Source organism: Nerophis lumbriciformis, linkage group LG20 (assembly GCF_033978685.3).
Source record: "Nerophis lumbriciformis linkage group LG20, RoL_Nlum_v2.1, whole genome shotgun sequence".
NCBI lineage: Eukaryota > Metazoa > Chordata > Actinopteri > Syngnathiformes > Syngnathidae > Nerophis > Nerophis lumbriciformis.
Genome location: NC_084567.2, coordinates 5760371 through 5778753, shown reverse-complemented (window position 1 = coordinate 5778753; position 18383 = coordinate 5760371). Strand labels below are relative to the sequence as shown.

The 18383-nt window shown below is 43.4% G+C and overlaps 2 protein-coding genes across 2 annotated transcripts in view; both read right to left on the bottom strand.

The window, feature by feature from the left end:
• The window catches only part of LOC133619325 (uncharacterized), a 73741-nt gene that overhangs the window by 2554 nt on the left and 52804 nt on the right, over window positions 1-18383 (bottom strand). The gene's annotated exons all lie outside the window — the stretch shown is intronic.
• LOC133619357 (uncharacterized) lies at window positions 11312-12478 on the bottom strand. Its single transcript, XM_072915466.1, has one exon. It carries the CDS (start codon window positions 12416-12418, stop codon window positions 11723-11725), a length of 696 nt encoding a protein of 231 aa, XP_072771567.1. The 5' UTR covers window positions 12419-12478; the 3' UTR covers window positions 11312-11722.

The following is an 18383-nucleotide window of genomic DNA, read 5'->3' as shown; positions in this document are numbered from 1 at the left end:
ACCACTACCTCTCCTTACTCGCCCGCTCACTCACTGACGTCACTCAGACAACACGTTGACATTCTCACAAACACACATACTACTCTCATAAGTTAACCAGCTCCCCTGCTGGTTAACTTGATGCCAAATATTAGCGCAGGTAAAACTGCCCAATTAGCAGTCAACTAATGCAAGTGAAATTGTACCGTATTTTCCGCACCATAAGGCGCCCTGGGTTAAAAGCCGCGCCTTCAATGAACGGCATATTTCAAAACTTTGTCCACCTATAAGCCGCCCGGTGTTCTAAGCCGCATCTAACTGCGCTAAAGGAATGTCAAAAAAACAGTCAGATAGGTCAGTCAAACTTTAATAATATATTAAAAACCAGCGTTCTAACAACTCTGTTCACTCCCAAAATGTACGCAAATGTGCAATCACAAACATAGTAAAATTCAAAATAGTGCAGAGCAATAGCAACATAATGTTGCTCGAACGTTAATGTCACAACACACAAAATAAACATAACGCTCACTTTCTGAAGTTATTCTTCATTCATAAATCCCTCGAATTATTCTCCTTCGTTGTCCGAATTGAAAAGTTGGGCGAATGTGGGATCCAAAATGTCGTCTGGCGCTGTCTCCCTGTCTCCCTGTCTTGGTGAACGTCACGTGTGTTCGCCTTCTGTCATCCACTGTTCCCACGCAGTTAGCAGTCTAGCTTCGAATGCCCTGTTGACACCAATATCTAGCGGCTGGAGGTCTTTTGTCAATCCACCCGGAATGACGGCGAGTATTGAATTAAGCGCGTAAGCGTGTCTCTTAATGTGCTGTTATGAGCTAGCAAATATAACAACTACACCACCCAGCATGCAACGATAGTGACGAGCATGCGCGGTAGCCCTGAGAAGCGTTGTTGTATGCTGGCAGTTAGAATGTGGTTATGAGCACGCTGTGAGTAAACGTTGAGAACTCAGTTAACACGCCTCGTCTGCATTATTTATAATTAGACAGACAACACACTTAATAGGAGCCATTTTGGGGTCTTTACATAAACACACAAATGGAAATGAAACGTCACATATCCCAGCATGCACCGCGCGCTTCTTCTACGGGGAAAAAAGATGGCGGCTGTTTACCGAAGTTGCGAGACCGAAACTTTATGAAAATGAATCTTAATATGTATCCATATATAAAGCGCACCGGGTTATAAGGCGCACTGTCAGCTTTTGAGAAAATTTGTGGTTTTTAGGTGCGCCTTATAGTGCGGAAAATACGGTAACGTCGTGGTCGCATCGTGATGCGGGTGTGGTTCTCCCAAGGATGCAGACGGCTTCGGACACAGCTTGCAGGTAGGAATATGATTTATTTCAAATATAAATCATACGGTGAATAACAAAAAGACATGCACGTAGCACAAAAGGCAAAACAAAAGGGCTAGCGTGGGAGCTAGCAAACCAAAATAGCCTAGCGTGAAAACTAGTAGCTAAGAAACAGGAAATAATCGTCGTCATCAGTTGTGTAAGAACAAACTAGGAAGCCAGACTGAGTGAGGCCAGGGCAAAGACTAAATAGCCCTCTGATTAGCGCCCGGGCAACAGGTGCGCGTCCCGGACACTAACCAGAGGCAGGTGTATACAATCTGCCGTCATGGCAACAGAAATAAACGAAACTCAAGGTGCTGAAAACACATGTGACTCAAACATAAACAAACTATGATCCGGGCAGCGGATCGTAACAGAAATGACTACATTTTGTAACAAATTCCTACAATGTTTTGTCTTTAATAAATGTGTTTTACCTGCTACATGGCTTATCTGTGTGCATTTATCCATAGTTTTGTTTTTAGTACTTAATTAATAATTGTATTTTTCAGTGTCAACCATAAATCATGAATAATTTAATATAATGTCAGTAAAACTTTATGTTCTATTCTAATCTAATCCTTGATTATAGCAGACTATATGTAATATGGAAAATTGTAAATTGTTATTTGAGTGCAACGAGACAAGTCCAATGTGTTTAATGCATTTTAATTTATATTTTAACCTTGTAAAATTATTCTTTGACTCTAAGTTTCTGCTTACAGTCAAAGCTTTCTCCTTCTTCTACATGTACAGACGCTTGTGGAATTCACACATGGATACCTTAAGAAAAAGCGATTGCAGCTATTTGGGATACAACACTTCTCAAACGACAAGAGAACATTCGAATGTCCAGGTCAGCTGTGATTCTACTTACCGAAAAACTTTGTCCATTTGTCGAAGGAGAGTTAACGAGAATGCGGGCTCCCATGGATTAGATAAAAAAAAAGGTAGCGTCGAGGGAAGACTACGGAAAATGGCAAATGCTTTTTTTGAATACACTCGAGGGAGTACTGGAAAGTGGGCCCCCGGGTGATTCCCTTGTCCTACTGGGGGACTTCAACGTTCATGTTGGCAACAACAGCGAAACCTGGAGAGGCGTGATTGGGAAGAATGGCCATCCGGATCTGAACCCGAGTGGTGTTTTGTTATTAGACTTTTGTGCCCGTCACAGATTGTCCATAACAAACACCATGTTCAAACATAAGGGTGTCCATATGTGCACTTGGCACCAGGACACCCTAGGCTGCAGTTCCATGATCGACTTTGTAGTTGTGTCATCGGATTTACGGCCTCATGTTTTGGACACTCGGGTGAAGAGAGGGGCGGAGCTTTCTACCGATCACCACCTGGTGGTGAGTTGGCTGCGGTGGTGGGGGGCCCAGACGCATTGTGAGGGTCTGCTGGGAACGTCTGTCAGAGTCTCCTGTCAGAGACAATTTCAATTCCCACCTCCAGAAGAACTTTGAACATGTCACGAGGGAGGTGCTGGACATTGAGTCCTAGTGGATCATGTTCCGCACCTCTATTGTCGAGGCGGCTGATTGGAGCTGTGGCCGCAAGGTAGTTGGTACCTGTCGTGGCGGTAATCCTAGAACCCGTTGGTGGACACCGGCGGTGAGGGATGCTGTCAAGCTGAAGAAGGAGTCCTATCGGGTTCTTTTGGCTCATAGGACTCCGGAGGCAGAGGACAGGTACCGACAGGCCAAGCGGTGTGCGGCTTCAGCGGTCGTGGAGACAAAAACTCGGACATGGGAGGAGTTTGGGGAAGCCATGGAAAACGACTTCCGGATGGCTTCGAAGCAATTTAGGACCACCATTCGCCGTCTCAGGTAGGGGAAGCAGTTCACTATCAACACCGTGTATGGCGAAGATGGTGTTCTGCTGACCTCGACTGCGGATGTTGTGGATCGGTGGAGGGAATACTTCGAAGACCTCCTCAATCCCACAAACACGTCTTCCTATGAGGAAGCAGTGCCTGGGGAATCTGTGGTGGGCTCTCCTATTTCTGGGGCTGAGGTTGCTGAGGTAGTTAAAAAGCTCCTCGGTGGCAAGGCCCCGGGGGTGGATGAGATCCGCCCGGAGTTCCTTAAGGCTCTGGATGCTGTGGGGATGTCTTGGTTGACAAGACTCTGCAGCATCGCGTGGACATCCTGGTCGTGGAACTGTGGACCATCTCTATACTTTCGGCAGGGTCCTTGAGGGTGCATGGGAGTTTGCTCAACCAGTCTACATGTGCTTTGTGGACTTGGAGAAGGCATTCGACCGTGTCCCTCGGGAAATCCTGTAGGGAGTACTCAGAGAGTACGGGGTATCGGACTGTCTGATTGTGGCGGTCCGCTCCCTGTGCGATCAGTGTCAGAACTTGGTCTGCATTGCCGGCAGTAAGTCGGACACGTTTCCAGTGAGGGTTGGACTCCGCCAAGGCTGCCCTTTGTCACCCATTCTGTTCATAACTTTTATGGACAGAATTACTAGGCGCTAGAGATGCGCGGATAGGCAATTATTTCATCCGCAACCGCATCACAAAAGTCGTCACCCATCCGCCATCCACCCGAACCAACATTTTATCAAAACCACACCCGCCCGAACCCACCCGTTGTCATATATCTAATATAGACGATGCAAGGCATTAGTGAGGTTATAAAGCTTTTGCCTGTTAAAGAAAGGAGACTGATCCAATGCCGCAGAGACATTCAATGCGTGCCACGCTGTCACGGCCCAGACGCACACCAGTGCGCAATCATCTGGGAGCCGCGCTGAGCGCACCTCCAAGCGCGCTCGTGCGCGCGTCACTCAAACTGCGGCAGGCAGCTGCGTTCCATCTTCAATCAACACTGATGAGAAGGACGACTACTTAAACAACCGCCACCAGAGATCCTCCTCCTGTCTCCCGACCACGCTTCCGCCCCTGGACAGCACCGCTCCTCTCAACACGCACCTCCAACACTTACGGTAAAACCCTCCAGTTAAATTCCACACATAGTCTGACACCCATTTCCTGTTTGGTTACATACACATCTAATATATATATATATATACATATATTGATATATATATATATATTGATATATATATAATATAATATAGTATAATATAATATATAGTATAATATCATATAATATATTGGATAATATATTGTATGAATTATACATATATAAATATATATATATATATATTATTATTATTATTATATCCATCCATCCATCCATCTTCTTCCGCTTATCCGAGGTCGGGTCGCGGGGGCAGCAGCTTAAGCAGGGAAGCTCAGACTTCCCTCTCCCCAGCCACTTCGTCCAGCTCCTCCCGGGGGATCCCGGGAGGAGCTGGACAGGAGGACAGGACAGGAGGATTATTATTATATATATATTTATATAGAGATATATATCATTCTCTTTTGAATAAATACGCCCCAGGCTAAACACTCTCCCTGTCTCAGTGCCGTCTCCTTCTACCCGGTATCATCACACACAAATTAATATCTCTTGGCCACGCATTAGTGGCTAAGAGATATTAATGCGTGATAATATTATTTATCATTATTATAATATTATTGTCATTTCCATTAAGAAAGTGTTGACTATTGTTGCCAATGCCCTCAGATCAGGACTGCGTTCCTCACACTTTGTGTGCGCAGTTGCAGCAAGCAGAACGATGCTTTTAAGAAGTTAAAAAAATGTTTTAGAAAGACTAGGCCTATATTTTCGTTAGGTAAAAAAAAATTTCTGAATTTATTTCAATGAATATTAACTTGTTAACGTTATAATGCTCAAATAGGGACGAGGGCGGGGTGCACAGTGAAACAGTGAACAATTTCGCGACAAAGATGAACCTTTATTGATTGATCTGCAGCCATGACAAAATATCAGACAATCTCCATTGTCAACGACAGGCAGGAAAATAAAGATAAACACATAGCCTATGTTGTAGGCATAGGCTCATACGTTTTTAAGTTGAAATAAAAATTAAAAAAAAAATGTGTGCCTCATAAGCCTTAGGCTGTCAATCACGCGCACAAATTTAAATTATACAATAACATATGTATGTCATCCCTATTTAAACAAAAATAAATTAAATAAATAATAATAATAAATTACCTGCAACTTATTGGCCAAGGCAAATAGCTGAAGGGGGGAAATCAAACCCATCAGACTGCACTTTATCATGGTTTTGCACAAATGTGATGCACCATGTTAGATGTCCCGGTTTTGTGACTGTCGTAGACATAAACAGCGTCGCAGCTCTTGCAAATCACGTAGCCAGCATTACTATCATCCTGATTTACAACCTCATAAAAACGAGTCCACGCTGAACTTTGCTGGCCTTTTTTTCCCCTGGTCTTTAGTTTTCCCTTTTTTAGTTTGTCGCGTACCACGTTTGCTGCCGGCGTTGCCATCTTTTTTTTTTTCTTCTTCTGTTATGTTGTGCTGCAGTGCAGTGCCTGCTGATAAATAATTGCCTGTTTCAAAGAGTGCTGCTCGTTTTTCGTATGTGGGTAACAACATTTAACTATGTATATATATTTCCGAATTGGTTTAACCGCCACCCGCCTGAATCTATTTAAAATCTATTTTTTTTAAATTTCAACCGCCCGACCCGCAGATAAAATCTAATTTTTTTAAATTTCAACCGCCCGACCCACGGATTATCCGCGGACTCCCCGGTTGTGTCCGCAAACCGCGCATCTCTACTAGACGCAGTCAAGGCGTTGAGGGGATCCGGTTTGGTGGCTGCAGGATTAGGTCTCTGCTTTTTACAGATGATGTGGTCCTGATGGCTTCATCTGGCCAGCATCTTCAGCTCTCACTGGATCGGTTCGCAGCCGAGTGTGAAGCGACTGGGATGAGAATCAGCACCTCCAAGTCCGAGTCCATGGTTGTTGCCCGGAAAAGGGTGGAGTGCCATCTCCGGGTTGGGGAGGAGACCATGCCCCAAGTGGAGGAGTTCAAGTACCTCAGAGTCTTGTTCACGAATGAGGGAAGAGTGGATCGTGAGATCGACAGGCGGATCGGTGCAGTGTCTTCAGTAATGTAGACGCTGTATCGATCCGTTGTGGTGAAGGAGCTGAGTTGGAAGGCAAAACTCTCAATTTACCGGTCGATCTACGTTCCCATCCTCACCTATGGTCATGAGCTTTGGGTTAAAACCGAAAGAACAAGATCACGGGTACAAGCGGCCAAAATGAGTTTCCTCCGCCGGGTGGCGGGGCTCTCCCTTAGAGATAGGGTGAGAAGCTCTGCCATCCGGGGGGAGCTCATAGTAAAGCTTCTGCTCCACCACATGGAGAGGAACCAGATGAGGTGGTTCAGGCATCTGGTCAGGATGCCACCTGAACGCCTCCCTAGGGAGGTGTGTAGGGCATGTCCAACCGGTAAGAGGCCAGGGGGAAAACCCAGGACACGTTGGGAAGACGATGTCACCCGGCTGGCCTGGGAACACCTCGGGATCCCCGGGAAGAGCTGGTCGAAGTGGCTGGGGAGAGGGAAGTCTGGGCTTCCCTGCTTAAGCTGCTGCCCCCGCGACCCGACCTCGGATAAGCGGAAGAAGATGGATGGATGGATGGATGATATTATATTATATTATGTATGCATATACATGTATATTGCTGCATATTAATGAGTATATAATTGGATTGTAATTTTTCCTCTTTTCTCTATTTGTTTAGACCACACACACACACACACACACACACACACACACACACACACACACACACATTCGCATCTACATTTCAGCAATAAAGATGATTAAAAGATTCTCTGGCCGGAATCTGTCCATCGTGTCCCAACTCTAAAATAACTACTATCCCTTCCTTACACACACCAAACGAGCCTAACAGAGTTGTTGTTTTGCTTTTAGTTTCTAAATGTGACTTTTGCATTCTTTCATCTCCTCTGATGTGAACTCCACTGCCTTCTTCAAGCTAACAATCATGGCGGCTCTTTCTTTACATTCTTCAACAAGGTCGGCTCATTTAGACTTTAAGGGCTTGAAATTCAAATAGTTTTCAAAAGATAAAACTTCAACTCACTCACCTTCATCTTTCGTCTTTATCTCCGTTGGTGATTTGCTGGAAGTTGATTCTCTTTCATGTTCTCTTTTAGCGGACGTCGCCATCTTAGCATAGCAGTAGTCGTCCATCTTCTATCACGTCTTCAATCTTCACTTCACATATCGCTCCAAACTCAATGCACGTTTCGTGGCTTTGGAAAATACCAATTGAGATATTTGTTGCTATATTTGCTGTGAATCATATGACTTTAAGATCGTGAATTCGAAGAATCTCCGAACAACCATAGCATGCGGTCCTCGTCTTTTTGCTTCGCGTCAAGTACATTTGCGCATGCGCTACAAGCCCGCCACTTCCGTTTCCTCCTCCACAACAGATGTTTTTCAAAATAAAGTAAATGTAATCTTGTTTTAAAACAATGGTTGGCAAACGTATCTAACACTAAATAATGGACAACAACTCTTTGAAAATAAAATATATATATATACAAGCACGTGCACAGACTTTTTCCATGGCTGTTGTTCAAACCAGAAAAAGGGCAAACATTGAAGAAAAAAATCATACATTTTAAATACCAGAGGTGTGGACTCGAGTCACATGACTTGGACTTTGATAACTTTAGACTCGACTTGACAAAATGTAAAGAGACTTGCAACTCGACTTAGACTTTAACATCAATGACTTGTGACTTCACTTGGACTTGAGCCTTTTGACTTGCTACTTTCCCCAAAACCCAAAGCTTAAAAAGTTATTTGGGAGCGCTCCGTATCTTTCATTTTCTTCGTCTGTGTCTCTCAGCGTGTTGTTCCTGTCAGCTGGTGTGCTCTCAGTACAACAGCCAATCAAATTAGATCTACGTTGTTTTCATCACGCAGCATTCATCCAATCGAATTGCAGGAGAACTAATGACCAAGAGTTGTCAAACAACGCGGCGGTGAGAAACAATTATGCCAAAGTTGGTTTCGTTCGGGTATAAAAACTACGACTTGGTCAACAAAAAACGAATTGCCATATGCAAATCACGCAGTTTGAATATTACATACGGAGACGCAACAACTTCCAACTTCGTTCGACATTTGAAGTTGCACAAAGAAGGGTAAGTTTTGAATGCAAAATAACGTTTATTGGCTAAGTAACGTGACTTTTATTTGCTGTGTAGTTAAATCAATGAGGCTGTAAACTCACTGCTAACGTTATAACCATAGACATCTTATAAGTAGACGCAGCATAGAGCGCTACTGCCTACTGGCGCAGACGAGACGCGTGGCCGCCATCTTGGAGTGGTGATCCGCTCCACTCAGAGCAATTCATTTGGCAGGAGCAATGAACTGTCAGCGCATTTAATTCATCTTACCTCACTGAATACCACTGATTTTCACGCACTTTTTTGTCATACGTGTAGCTATGATAACAGACACATGATTCATTATTAATAGTTTGCTTAACAGTAATGTAATATTCTTATACACTATAAGTGACCAGACTTCCGAGATCAAAACTGGGAATATAATCCCAGAGAAGGGGAAAAAACGGTAAACTATTTTTAAGTTGAAGAAACAATATGATTAGGTTATATATACATGCGTATATCCTACATAAACAATGTATGAATACATTAGATATCTATACATCTTATAGACTGTATCTCTGTTGCTTCAGCAGCAGAGAGTTTATTCTGTCTTGACACTTTGTATTGATATTTTGTATTACATTCTTCCCTTAAATGATCATGTTTACACTGATTGTTTTATATGTATTTTTTACGTAAGTCGCTTTGGATAAAAGCGTCTGCCAAATACTTAAACATAAACATATATAAACACCTGAAAGTCTTTATATCAGCTAAAACCACCAATCTGTTTCACTGGATTCAGAATAAAACCAAATTCTGTCTTACCCAACAATGTTAGTATTTGAATATTGTTACTTGAAGACTTATTCCTGGTTACAATTATACTGTGAAGAAATTATTGTCTTATACTTTGCCTAAAATGAGAATGCATCATAATCAGTGGCGGCTGGTGAATTTTGTTTTAGGTGGGGCTGAAAGTTTGTAAACCAAACCCCTGTAGGGGCGTCATCCTCCCCCAGAAGATTTCTTTGTGATTTTCACAGTAAGTAATCCCCCGATTCCTATTTTCAACAGTCCGCTCATTTGAGCAGGAAAACGCTGAACACCAGCTCGGCATCTTTGTTTTCTACCTGTCAACTGTCAGTTTAGGCTGCTCGCCGGCTCCTCATCACCACTTCAAGATGGCGGCCAAATTGCTCGCGTCACAGCAGCCAATGCTGCGTCTACTTATAAGATGTCTATGGTTATAACTTCATTGCAAACACGGCAATCTGTTGCGTCCACTGCAGTTCGCTACCGTATTCATACTTTTTGTCAAGTGATTTATTTTAAGCAGGCTTGCATGAGGTACCTACACGTAACGTTACGTTAGTGAATGTATCACACACAGCAACGTAACATTAGACGGCGGTCAGCAGCACCGCATATTTTAGCCACCTACAAAAAGACAAACATCGTCAAATAAAGGTCAGTTAAAATGTATACTATATTAAGAATATGTGTACATATTGCATAGAGCCCTGACATCTAAAAAGTACCAACTCGGTTCATTGTCATGTTCATGTATTTGTTATGTTTTTCATGTGTACGCACACATAAACACACATACAGTATGAGATGAGATCAATGAGATAAGGTAAGAACAGGATAGAAACCGCTATGGAACTAGTTACAATGCAATATGCCATGGAAATACAATGTTAACACTTTTGTGCAAATAAGTACAGTTGCACTGGTTAATAGTGCTATTATGAAGTGCAATATCAGCAGTATTTTTTTCCTGCAATTTCAAATGCACTTGTTTTAATAAATAAAAACAGCGTTTGATAAGCATACACAATCTGTGTGAATATATTAGTCTGTGGTAGGGCTGGGCGATATATATCGATATGCGCGATATATCGCGGGTTCGTCTCTGTGCGATATGGAAAATGACTATCGTGATATTCGAGTATGCGTTCTCACGCCGTTGCTTTTAGCTGCTGGCATTACACTACAGGCTCTTCTCACTCTTTCCTGTGTCTCCTTCTCTCAGACAGCAAGCGCAGCTTCTATATACGTCACAAACTGTCACGTCATACGTCACATACGTATACGACCTCTCGCAGCAGAGAGGTAGCAGCATGGCTAACGTTAGCTGTGATGCTAGCGATAATACGAGAGAAAGAAGGTGCGAATCTGGTAACAAATGAAGGAATAATTAATTCCCCCACAAAACAGCAGGGGGTCCATCGTCTGGCGGTGGTTTGGCTTCAAGTGGGAATATGTTGAACAGACAACCGTAATTTGTCAAATGTGGGGCGAAAGCGTTGCTATAAAAATTAGCATTTCTGCTAATATGTAGCATCATTTGAAAAGTTACCCGCTAGAGAATGAACTGTGCTTACTCCGCACGTCAACATCTCCGTTCGGTGCCACACGCCCACACCATCAAAATGCCGAGGCAAACATTTCCAGATCAACACTGTATGAAAAAAATAGTGATTTTTTTAGTTGTGATTTCCTTCTCTGCATGAAAGTTTAAAAGTAGCATATATTAATGCAGTATGAAGAAGAATGTTTTAATGTAGACACATAGAATCATCATACTGCTGTGATTATATGCATCAAGTGTTCATTCAAGGCTAAGGCAAAATATCCAGATATATATCGTGTATCGTGATATGGCCTTAAAATATCACGATATTAAAAAAAGGCCATATCGCCCAGCCCTAGTCTGTGGTTAAAAGGACTTGAAAGGACTCGCAACTTAAAATGCAGGATTTGGGACTTGACTTGAGACTTTCCATTCTTGACTTTGGACTTGACTCGAGACTTGAGGGCAAAGACTTGAGACTTACGGTACTTGTGACTTGCAAAACAATGACTTGGTCCCACCTCTAATTGTTCATATGTCTCTGATTTGCACATCAATCAGTCTGAGGAGTAAAAGTTGGCAATTTGTTATGCAAACAGTTACCCAGCATCACTTATGCGTTAGTCAGTTTTGATACATCTCAATTTTGCAGTGAAAAAGGGTGTAGTGCAGGTTTTTGAGCGTGTACAAACTTGACACATGAGGCCCCAGGTCCCTGGACTGAAGAAGGAGTAACCAAGCACTTGAAGCATCATCTATCTTACTGTTCAGGAAGGTTTCAGATACAGAGAAGACATGGGGTCATGAGTAGATAAGATTATGCTTCAAATAATCCAAGTTTGTATGAATACCTCAGATATTTGTGAAAGAAGCAGTGAGGAGGTCCTGGGTAGGGTGGATGTCACCACATATGAGCAACATACCACAAACTAAACAACTAATTGGTTATTTTCCCTTGTGTGTTCTCATGTGTTTTACTGCGTCTGCATTACGTGAGAACCTTTTACAGCACACTGAACAACTAAATGATTTTTGTCCAGTGTGTGTTCTCATGTGTTGAGTCAAATAGCTATTTTGACAAAAGCTGTTGCCACAAACTGAACAACTAAATGGTTTTTCACCTGTGTGTGTTCTCATGTGTTTAGTCAAATAGCAATTTTGAGAAAAGCCTTTGCCACAAACTGAACAAGTACATGGTTTTTCTCCTGTGTGTATTCTCATGTGGTGAGTCAAACAGATATTTTGAGAAAAGCTTATGCCACAAACTGAACAATTAAATGTTTTTTCACCTGTGTGTGTTCTCATGTGTTTAGTCAAATAGTTATTTTGAGAAAAGCCTTTGCCACAAACTGAACAAGTACATGGTTTTTCTCCTGCGTGTGTTCTCATGTGTCGAGTCAAACAGCTATTTTGAGAAAAGCTTTTGCCACAAACTGAACAATTAAATGGTTTTTCACCTGTGTGTGTTCTCATGTGTTTAGTCAAATAGCTATTTTGAGAAAAGCCTTTGCCACAAACTGAACAAGTACATGGTTTTTCTCCTGTGTGTGTTCTCATGTGTTGAGTCAAACCACATTTTCGAGAATAGCTTTTGCCACAAACTGAACAAGTACATGGTTTTTCTCCTGTGTGTGTTCTCATGTGTCGAGTCAAAGACCTATTTTGAGAAAAGCTTTTGCCACAAACTGAACAAATAAATGTTTTTTCTCCTGTGTGTGTTCTCATGTGTCGAGTCAAACTGCTCTTTTGAATAAAACTTTCAGCACAAACTGAGCAGCTCAAACATGTTTCACTTCTCTTCTTTGTAGAGCATTCAGAGTGTTTGTTGTCAGTGTGAGTCCTCATATCACCTTCACAGTCTTTATCGCTGCTCAGAGGTTCTTCAACCTCGTCTTCAGCCTCACTATCTGATAGTGGAGCTAAGAGGTTGTTTACTTGTGGTTTCTCTTCATCATCTTCAGTCTTCACAGAGAGAATACTCAGTGGAAACTTGGTGTAATCAGCTTCCTCTCGTCCTAGAAGACACTCCCCCTCCTGAGTGATGCAGAGTTCCTCCTCTTCCTTTTTAATGCAGGGTGGTTGTGGAGTCTCCTGCTTCAAAGTGGAGCTCCTCCCTAACTGAGGGGAAACTTCTTCTGGATTACCGATCAGCTGCTGGACGTCTGCAAGACACAAACAACAAAAACACACTTTCTTCTATGTACTGTATGTGTGTGTAGTAGTATTGTAAAGTATACTGCTACTAATAAAATATTGTGGTACTAATCAATTGAAATCGGTACTATACCACCTTTGAAAAGAACCGGTACCGTTCTTTCATCTGAATGCCGCAGTGCGGCGGTGACTTACTCTAGGGCCCATGTTTTGTCGAGGGTAACACTTGGTCCATTAAGCGCCACTCTTTGGTCGGAAGGACGAGGCCGTCGATTAGTTACAACTTGCTCACTTTATTTATTATTTCCACAGGGCACAACCAGACATCCACCATGCTATTAACGCTCCTGCACACGCTACCACTACCTCTCCTTACTCGCCCGCTCACTCACTGACGTCACTCAGACAACACGTTGACATTCTCACAAACACACATACTACTCTCATAAGTTAACCAGCTCCCCTGCTGGTTAACTTGATGCCAAATATTAGCGCAGTTAAAACTGCCCAATTAGCAGTCAACTAATGCAAGTGAAATTGTACCGTATTTTCCGCACCATAAGGCGCCCTGGGTTAAAAGCCGCGCCTTCAATGAATGGCATATTTCAAAACTTTGTCCACCTATAAGCCGCCCGGTGTTGTAAGCCGCATCTAACTGCGCTAAAGGAATGTCAAAAAAAACAGTCAGATAGGTCAGTCACACTTTAATAATATATTAAAAACCAGCGTTCTAACAACTCTGTTCACTCCCAAAATGTACGCAAATGTGCAATCACAAACATAGTAAAATTCAAAATAGTGCAGAGCAATAGCAACATAATGTTGCTCGAACGTTAATGTCACAACACACAAAATAAACATAACGCTCACTTTCTGAAGTTATTCTTCATTCATAAATCCCTCGAATTATTCTCCTTCGTTGTCCGAATTGAAAAGTTGGGCGAATGTGGGATCCAAAATGTCGTCTGGCGCTGTCTCCCTGTCTCCCTGTCTTGGTGAACGTCACGTGTGTTCGCCTTCTGTCATCCACTGTTCCCACGCAGTTAGCAGTCTAGCTTCGAATGCCCTGTTGACACCAATATGTAGCGGCTGGAGGTCTTTTGTCAATCCACCCGGAATGACGGCGAGTATTGAATTAAGCGCGTAAGCGTGTCTCTTAATGTGCTGTTATGAGCTAGCAAATATAACAACTACACTACCCAGCATGCAACGATAGTGACGAGCATGCGCGGTAGCCCTGAGAAGCGTTGTTGTATGCTGGCAGTTAGAATGTGGTTATGAGCACGCTGTGAGTAAACGTTGAGAACTCAGTTAACACGCCTCGTCTGCATTATTTATAATTAGACAGACAACACACTTAATAGGAGCCATTTTGGGGTCTTTACATAAACACACAAATGGAAATGAAACGTCACATATCCCAGCATGCACCGCGCGCTTCTTCTACGGGGAAAAAAGATGGCGGCTGTTTACCGAAGTTGCGAGACCGAAACTTTATGAAAATGAATCTTAATATTTATCCATATATAAAGCGCACCGGGTTATAAGGCGCACTGTCAGCTTTTGAGAAAATTTGTGGTTTTTAGGTGCGCCTTATAGTGCGGAAAATACGGTAACGTCGTGGTCGCATCGTGATGCGGGTGTGGTTCTCCCAAGGATGCAGACGGCTTCGGACACAGCTTGCAGGTAGGAATATGATTTATTTCAAATATAAATCATACGGTGAATAACAAAAAGACATGCACGTAGCACAAAAGGCAAAACAAAAGGGCTAGCGTGGGAGCTAGCAAACCAAAATAGCCTAGCGTGAAAACTAGTAGCTAAGAAACAGGAAATAATCGTCGTCATCAGTTGTGTAAGAACAAACTAGGAAGCCAGACTGAGTGAGGCCAGGGCAAAGACTAAATAGCCCTCTGATTAGCGCCCGGGCAACAGGTGCGCGTCCCGGACACTAACCAGAGGCAGGTGTATACAATCTGCCGTCATGGCAACAGAAATAAACGAAACTCAAGGTGCTGAAAACACATGTGACTCAAACATAAACAAACTATGATCCGGGCAGCGGATCGTAACAGAAATGACTACATTTTGTAACAAATTCCTACAATGTTTTGTCTTTAATAAATGTGTTTTACCTGCTACATGGCTTATCTGTGTGCATTTATCCATAGTTTTGTTTTTAGTACTTAATTAATAATTGTATTTTTCAGTGTCAACCATAAATCATGAATAATTTAATATAATGTCAGTAAAACTTTATGTTCTATTCTAATCTAATCATTGATTATAGCAGACTATATGTAATATGGAAAATTGTAAATTGTTATTTGAGTGCAACGAGACAAGTCCAATGTGTTTAATGCATTTTAATTTATATTTTAACCTTGTAAAATTATTCTTTGACTCTAAGTTTCTGCTTACAGTCAAAGCTTTCTCCTTCTTCTACATGTACAGACGCTTGTGGAATTCACACATGGATACCTTAAGAAAAAGCGATTGCAGCTATTTGGGATACAACACTTCTCAAACGACAAGAGAACATTCGAATGTCCAGGTCAGCTGTGATTCTACTTACCGAAAAACTTTGTCCATTTGTCGAAGGAGAGTTAACGAGAATGCGGGCTCCCATGGATTAGATAAAAAAAAAGGTAGCGTCGAGGGAAGACTACGGAAAATGGCAAATGCTTTTTTTGAATACACTCGAGGGAGTACTGGAAAGTGGGCCCCCGGGTGATTCCCTTGTCCTACTGGGGGACTTCAACGTTCATGTTGGCAACAACAGTGAAACCTGGAGAGGCGTGTTTGGGAAGAATGGCCATCCGGATCTGAACCCGAGTGGTGTTTTGTTATTAGACTTTTGTGCCCGTCACAGATTGTCCATAACAAACACCATGTTCAAACATAAGGGTGTCCATATGTGCACTTGGCACCAGGACACCCTAGGCTGCAGTTCCATGATCGACTTTGTAGTTGTGTCATCGGATTTACGGCCTCATGTTTTGGACACTCGGGTGAAGAGAGGGGCGGAGCTTTCTACCGATCACCACCTGGTGGTGAGTTGGCTGCGGTGGTGGGGGGCCCAGACGCATTGTGAGGGTCTGCTGGGAACGTCTGTCAGAGTCTCCTGTCAGAGACAATTTCAATTCCCACCTCCAGAAGAACTTTGAACATGTCACGAGGGAGGTGCTGGACATTGAGTCCTAGTGGATCATGTTCCGCACCTCTATTGTCGAGGCGGCTGATTGGAGCTGTGGCCGCAAGGTAGTTGGTACCTGTCGTGGCGGTAATCCTAGAACCCGTTGGTGGACACCGGCGGTGAGGGATGCTGTCAAGCTGAAGAAGGAGTCCTATCGGGTTCTTTTGGCTCATAGGACTCCGGAGGCAGAGGACAGGTACCGACAGGCCAAGCGGTGTGCGGCTTCAGCGGTCGTGGAGACAAAAACTCGGACATGGGAGGAGTTTGGGGAAGCCATGGAAAACGACTTCCGAATGGCTTCGAAGCAATTTAGGACCACCATTCGCCGTCTCAGGTAGGGGAAGCAGTTCACTATCAACACCGTGTATGGAGAAGATGGTGTTCTGCTGACCTCGACTGCGGATGTTGTGGATCGGTGGAGGGAATACTTCGAAGACCTCCTCAATCCCACCAACACGTCTTCCTATGAGGAAGCAGTGCCTGGGGAATCTGTGGTGGGCTCTCCTATTTCTGGGGCTGAGGTTGCTGAGGTAGTTAAAAAGCTCCTCGGTGGCAAGGCCCCGGGGGTGGATGAGATCCGCCCGGAGTTCCTTAAGGCTCTGGATGCTGTGGGGATGTCTTGGTTGACAAGACTCTGCAGCATCGCGTGGACATCCTGGTCGTGGAACTGTGGACCATCTCTATACTTTCGGCAGGGTCCTTGAGGGTGCATGGGAGTTTGCTCAACCAGTCTACATGTGCTTTGTGGACTTGGAGAAGGCATTCGACCGTGTCCCTCGGGAAATCCTGTAGGGAGTACTCAGAGAGTACGGGGTATCGGACTGTCTGATTGTGGCGGTCCGCTCCCTGTGCGATCAGTGTCAGAACTTGGTCTGCATTGCCGGCAGTAAGTCGGACACGTTTCCAGTGAGGGTTGGACTCCGCCAAGGCTGCCCTTTGTCACCCATTCTGTTCATAACTTTTATGGACAGAATTACTAGGCGCTAGAGATGCGCGGATAGGCAATTATTTCATCCGCAACCGCATCACAAAAGTCGTCACCCATCCGCCATCCACCCGAACCAACATTTTATCAAAACCACACCCGCCCGAACCCACCCGTTGTCATATATCTAATATAGACGATGCAAGGCATTAGTGAGGTTATAAAGCTTTTGCCTGTTAAAGAAAGGAGACTGATCCAATGCCGCAGAGACATTCAATGCGTGCCACGCTGTCACGGCCCAGACGCACACCAGTGCGCAATCATCTGGGAGCCGCGCTGAGCGCACCTCCAAGCGCGCTCGTGCGCGCGTCACTCAAACTGCGGCAGGCAGCTGCGTTCCATCTTCAATCAACACTGATGAGAAGGACGACTACTTAAACAACCGCCACCAGAGATCCTCCTCCTGTCTCCCAACCACGCTTCCGCCCCTGGACAAACCCTGCCTGCCTCGCCCTTGTCTTGACAGCACCGCTCCTCTCAACACGCACCTCCAACACTTACGGTAAAACCCTCCAGTTAAATTCCACACATAGTCTGACACCCATTTCCTGTTTGGTTACATACACATCTAATATATATATATATATACATATATTGATATATATATATATTGATATATATATAATATAATATAGTATAATATAATATATAGTATAATATCATGTAATATATTGGATAATATATTGTATGAATTATACATATATAAATATATATATATATATTATTATTATTATTATATCCATCCATCCATCCATCTTCTTCCGCTTATCCGAGGTCGGGTCGCGGGGGCAGCAGCTTAAGCAGGGAAGCTCAGACTTCCCTCTCCCCAGCCACTTCGTCCAGCTCCTCCCGGGGGATCCCGGGAGGAGCTGGACAGGAGGACAGGACAGGAGGATTATTATTATATATATATTTATATAGAGATATATATCATTCTCTTTTGAATAAATACGCCCCAGGCTAAACGCTCTCCCTGTCTCAGTGCCGTCTCCTTCTACCCGGTATCATCACACACAAATTAATATCTCTTGGCCACGCATTAGTGGCTAAGAGATATTAATGCGTGATAATATTATTTATCATTATTATAATATTATTGTCATTTCCATTAAGAAAGTGTTGACTATTGTTGCCAATGCCCTCAGATCAGGAGTGCGTTCCTCACACTTTGTGTGCGCAGTTGCAGCAAGCAGAACGAGGCTTTTAAGAAGTTAAAAAAATGTTTTAGAAAGACTAGGCCTATATTTTCGTTAGGTAAAAAAAAAATTCTG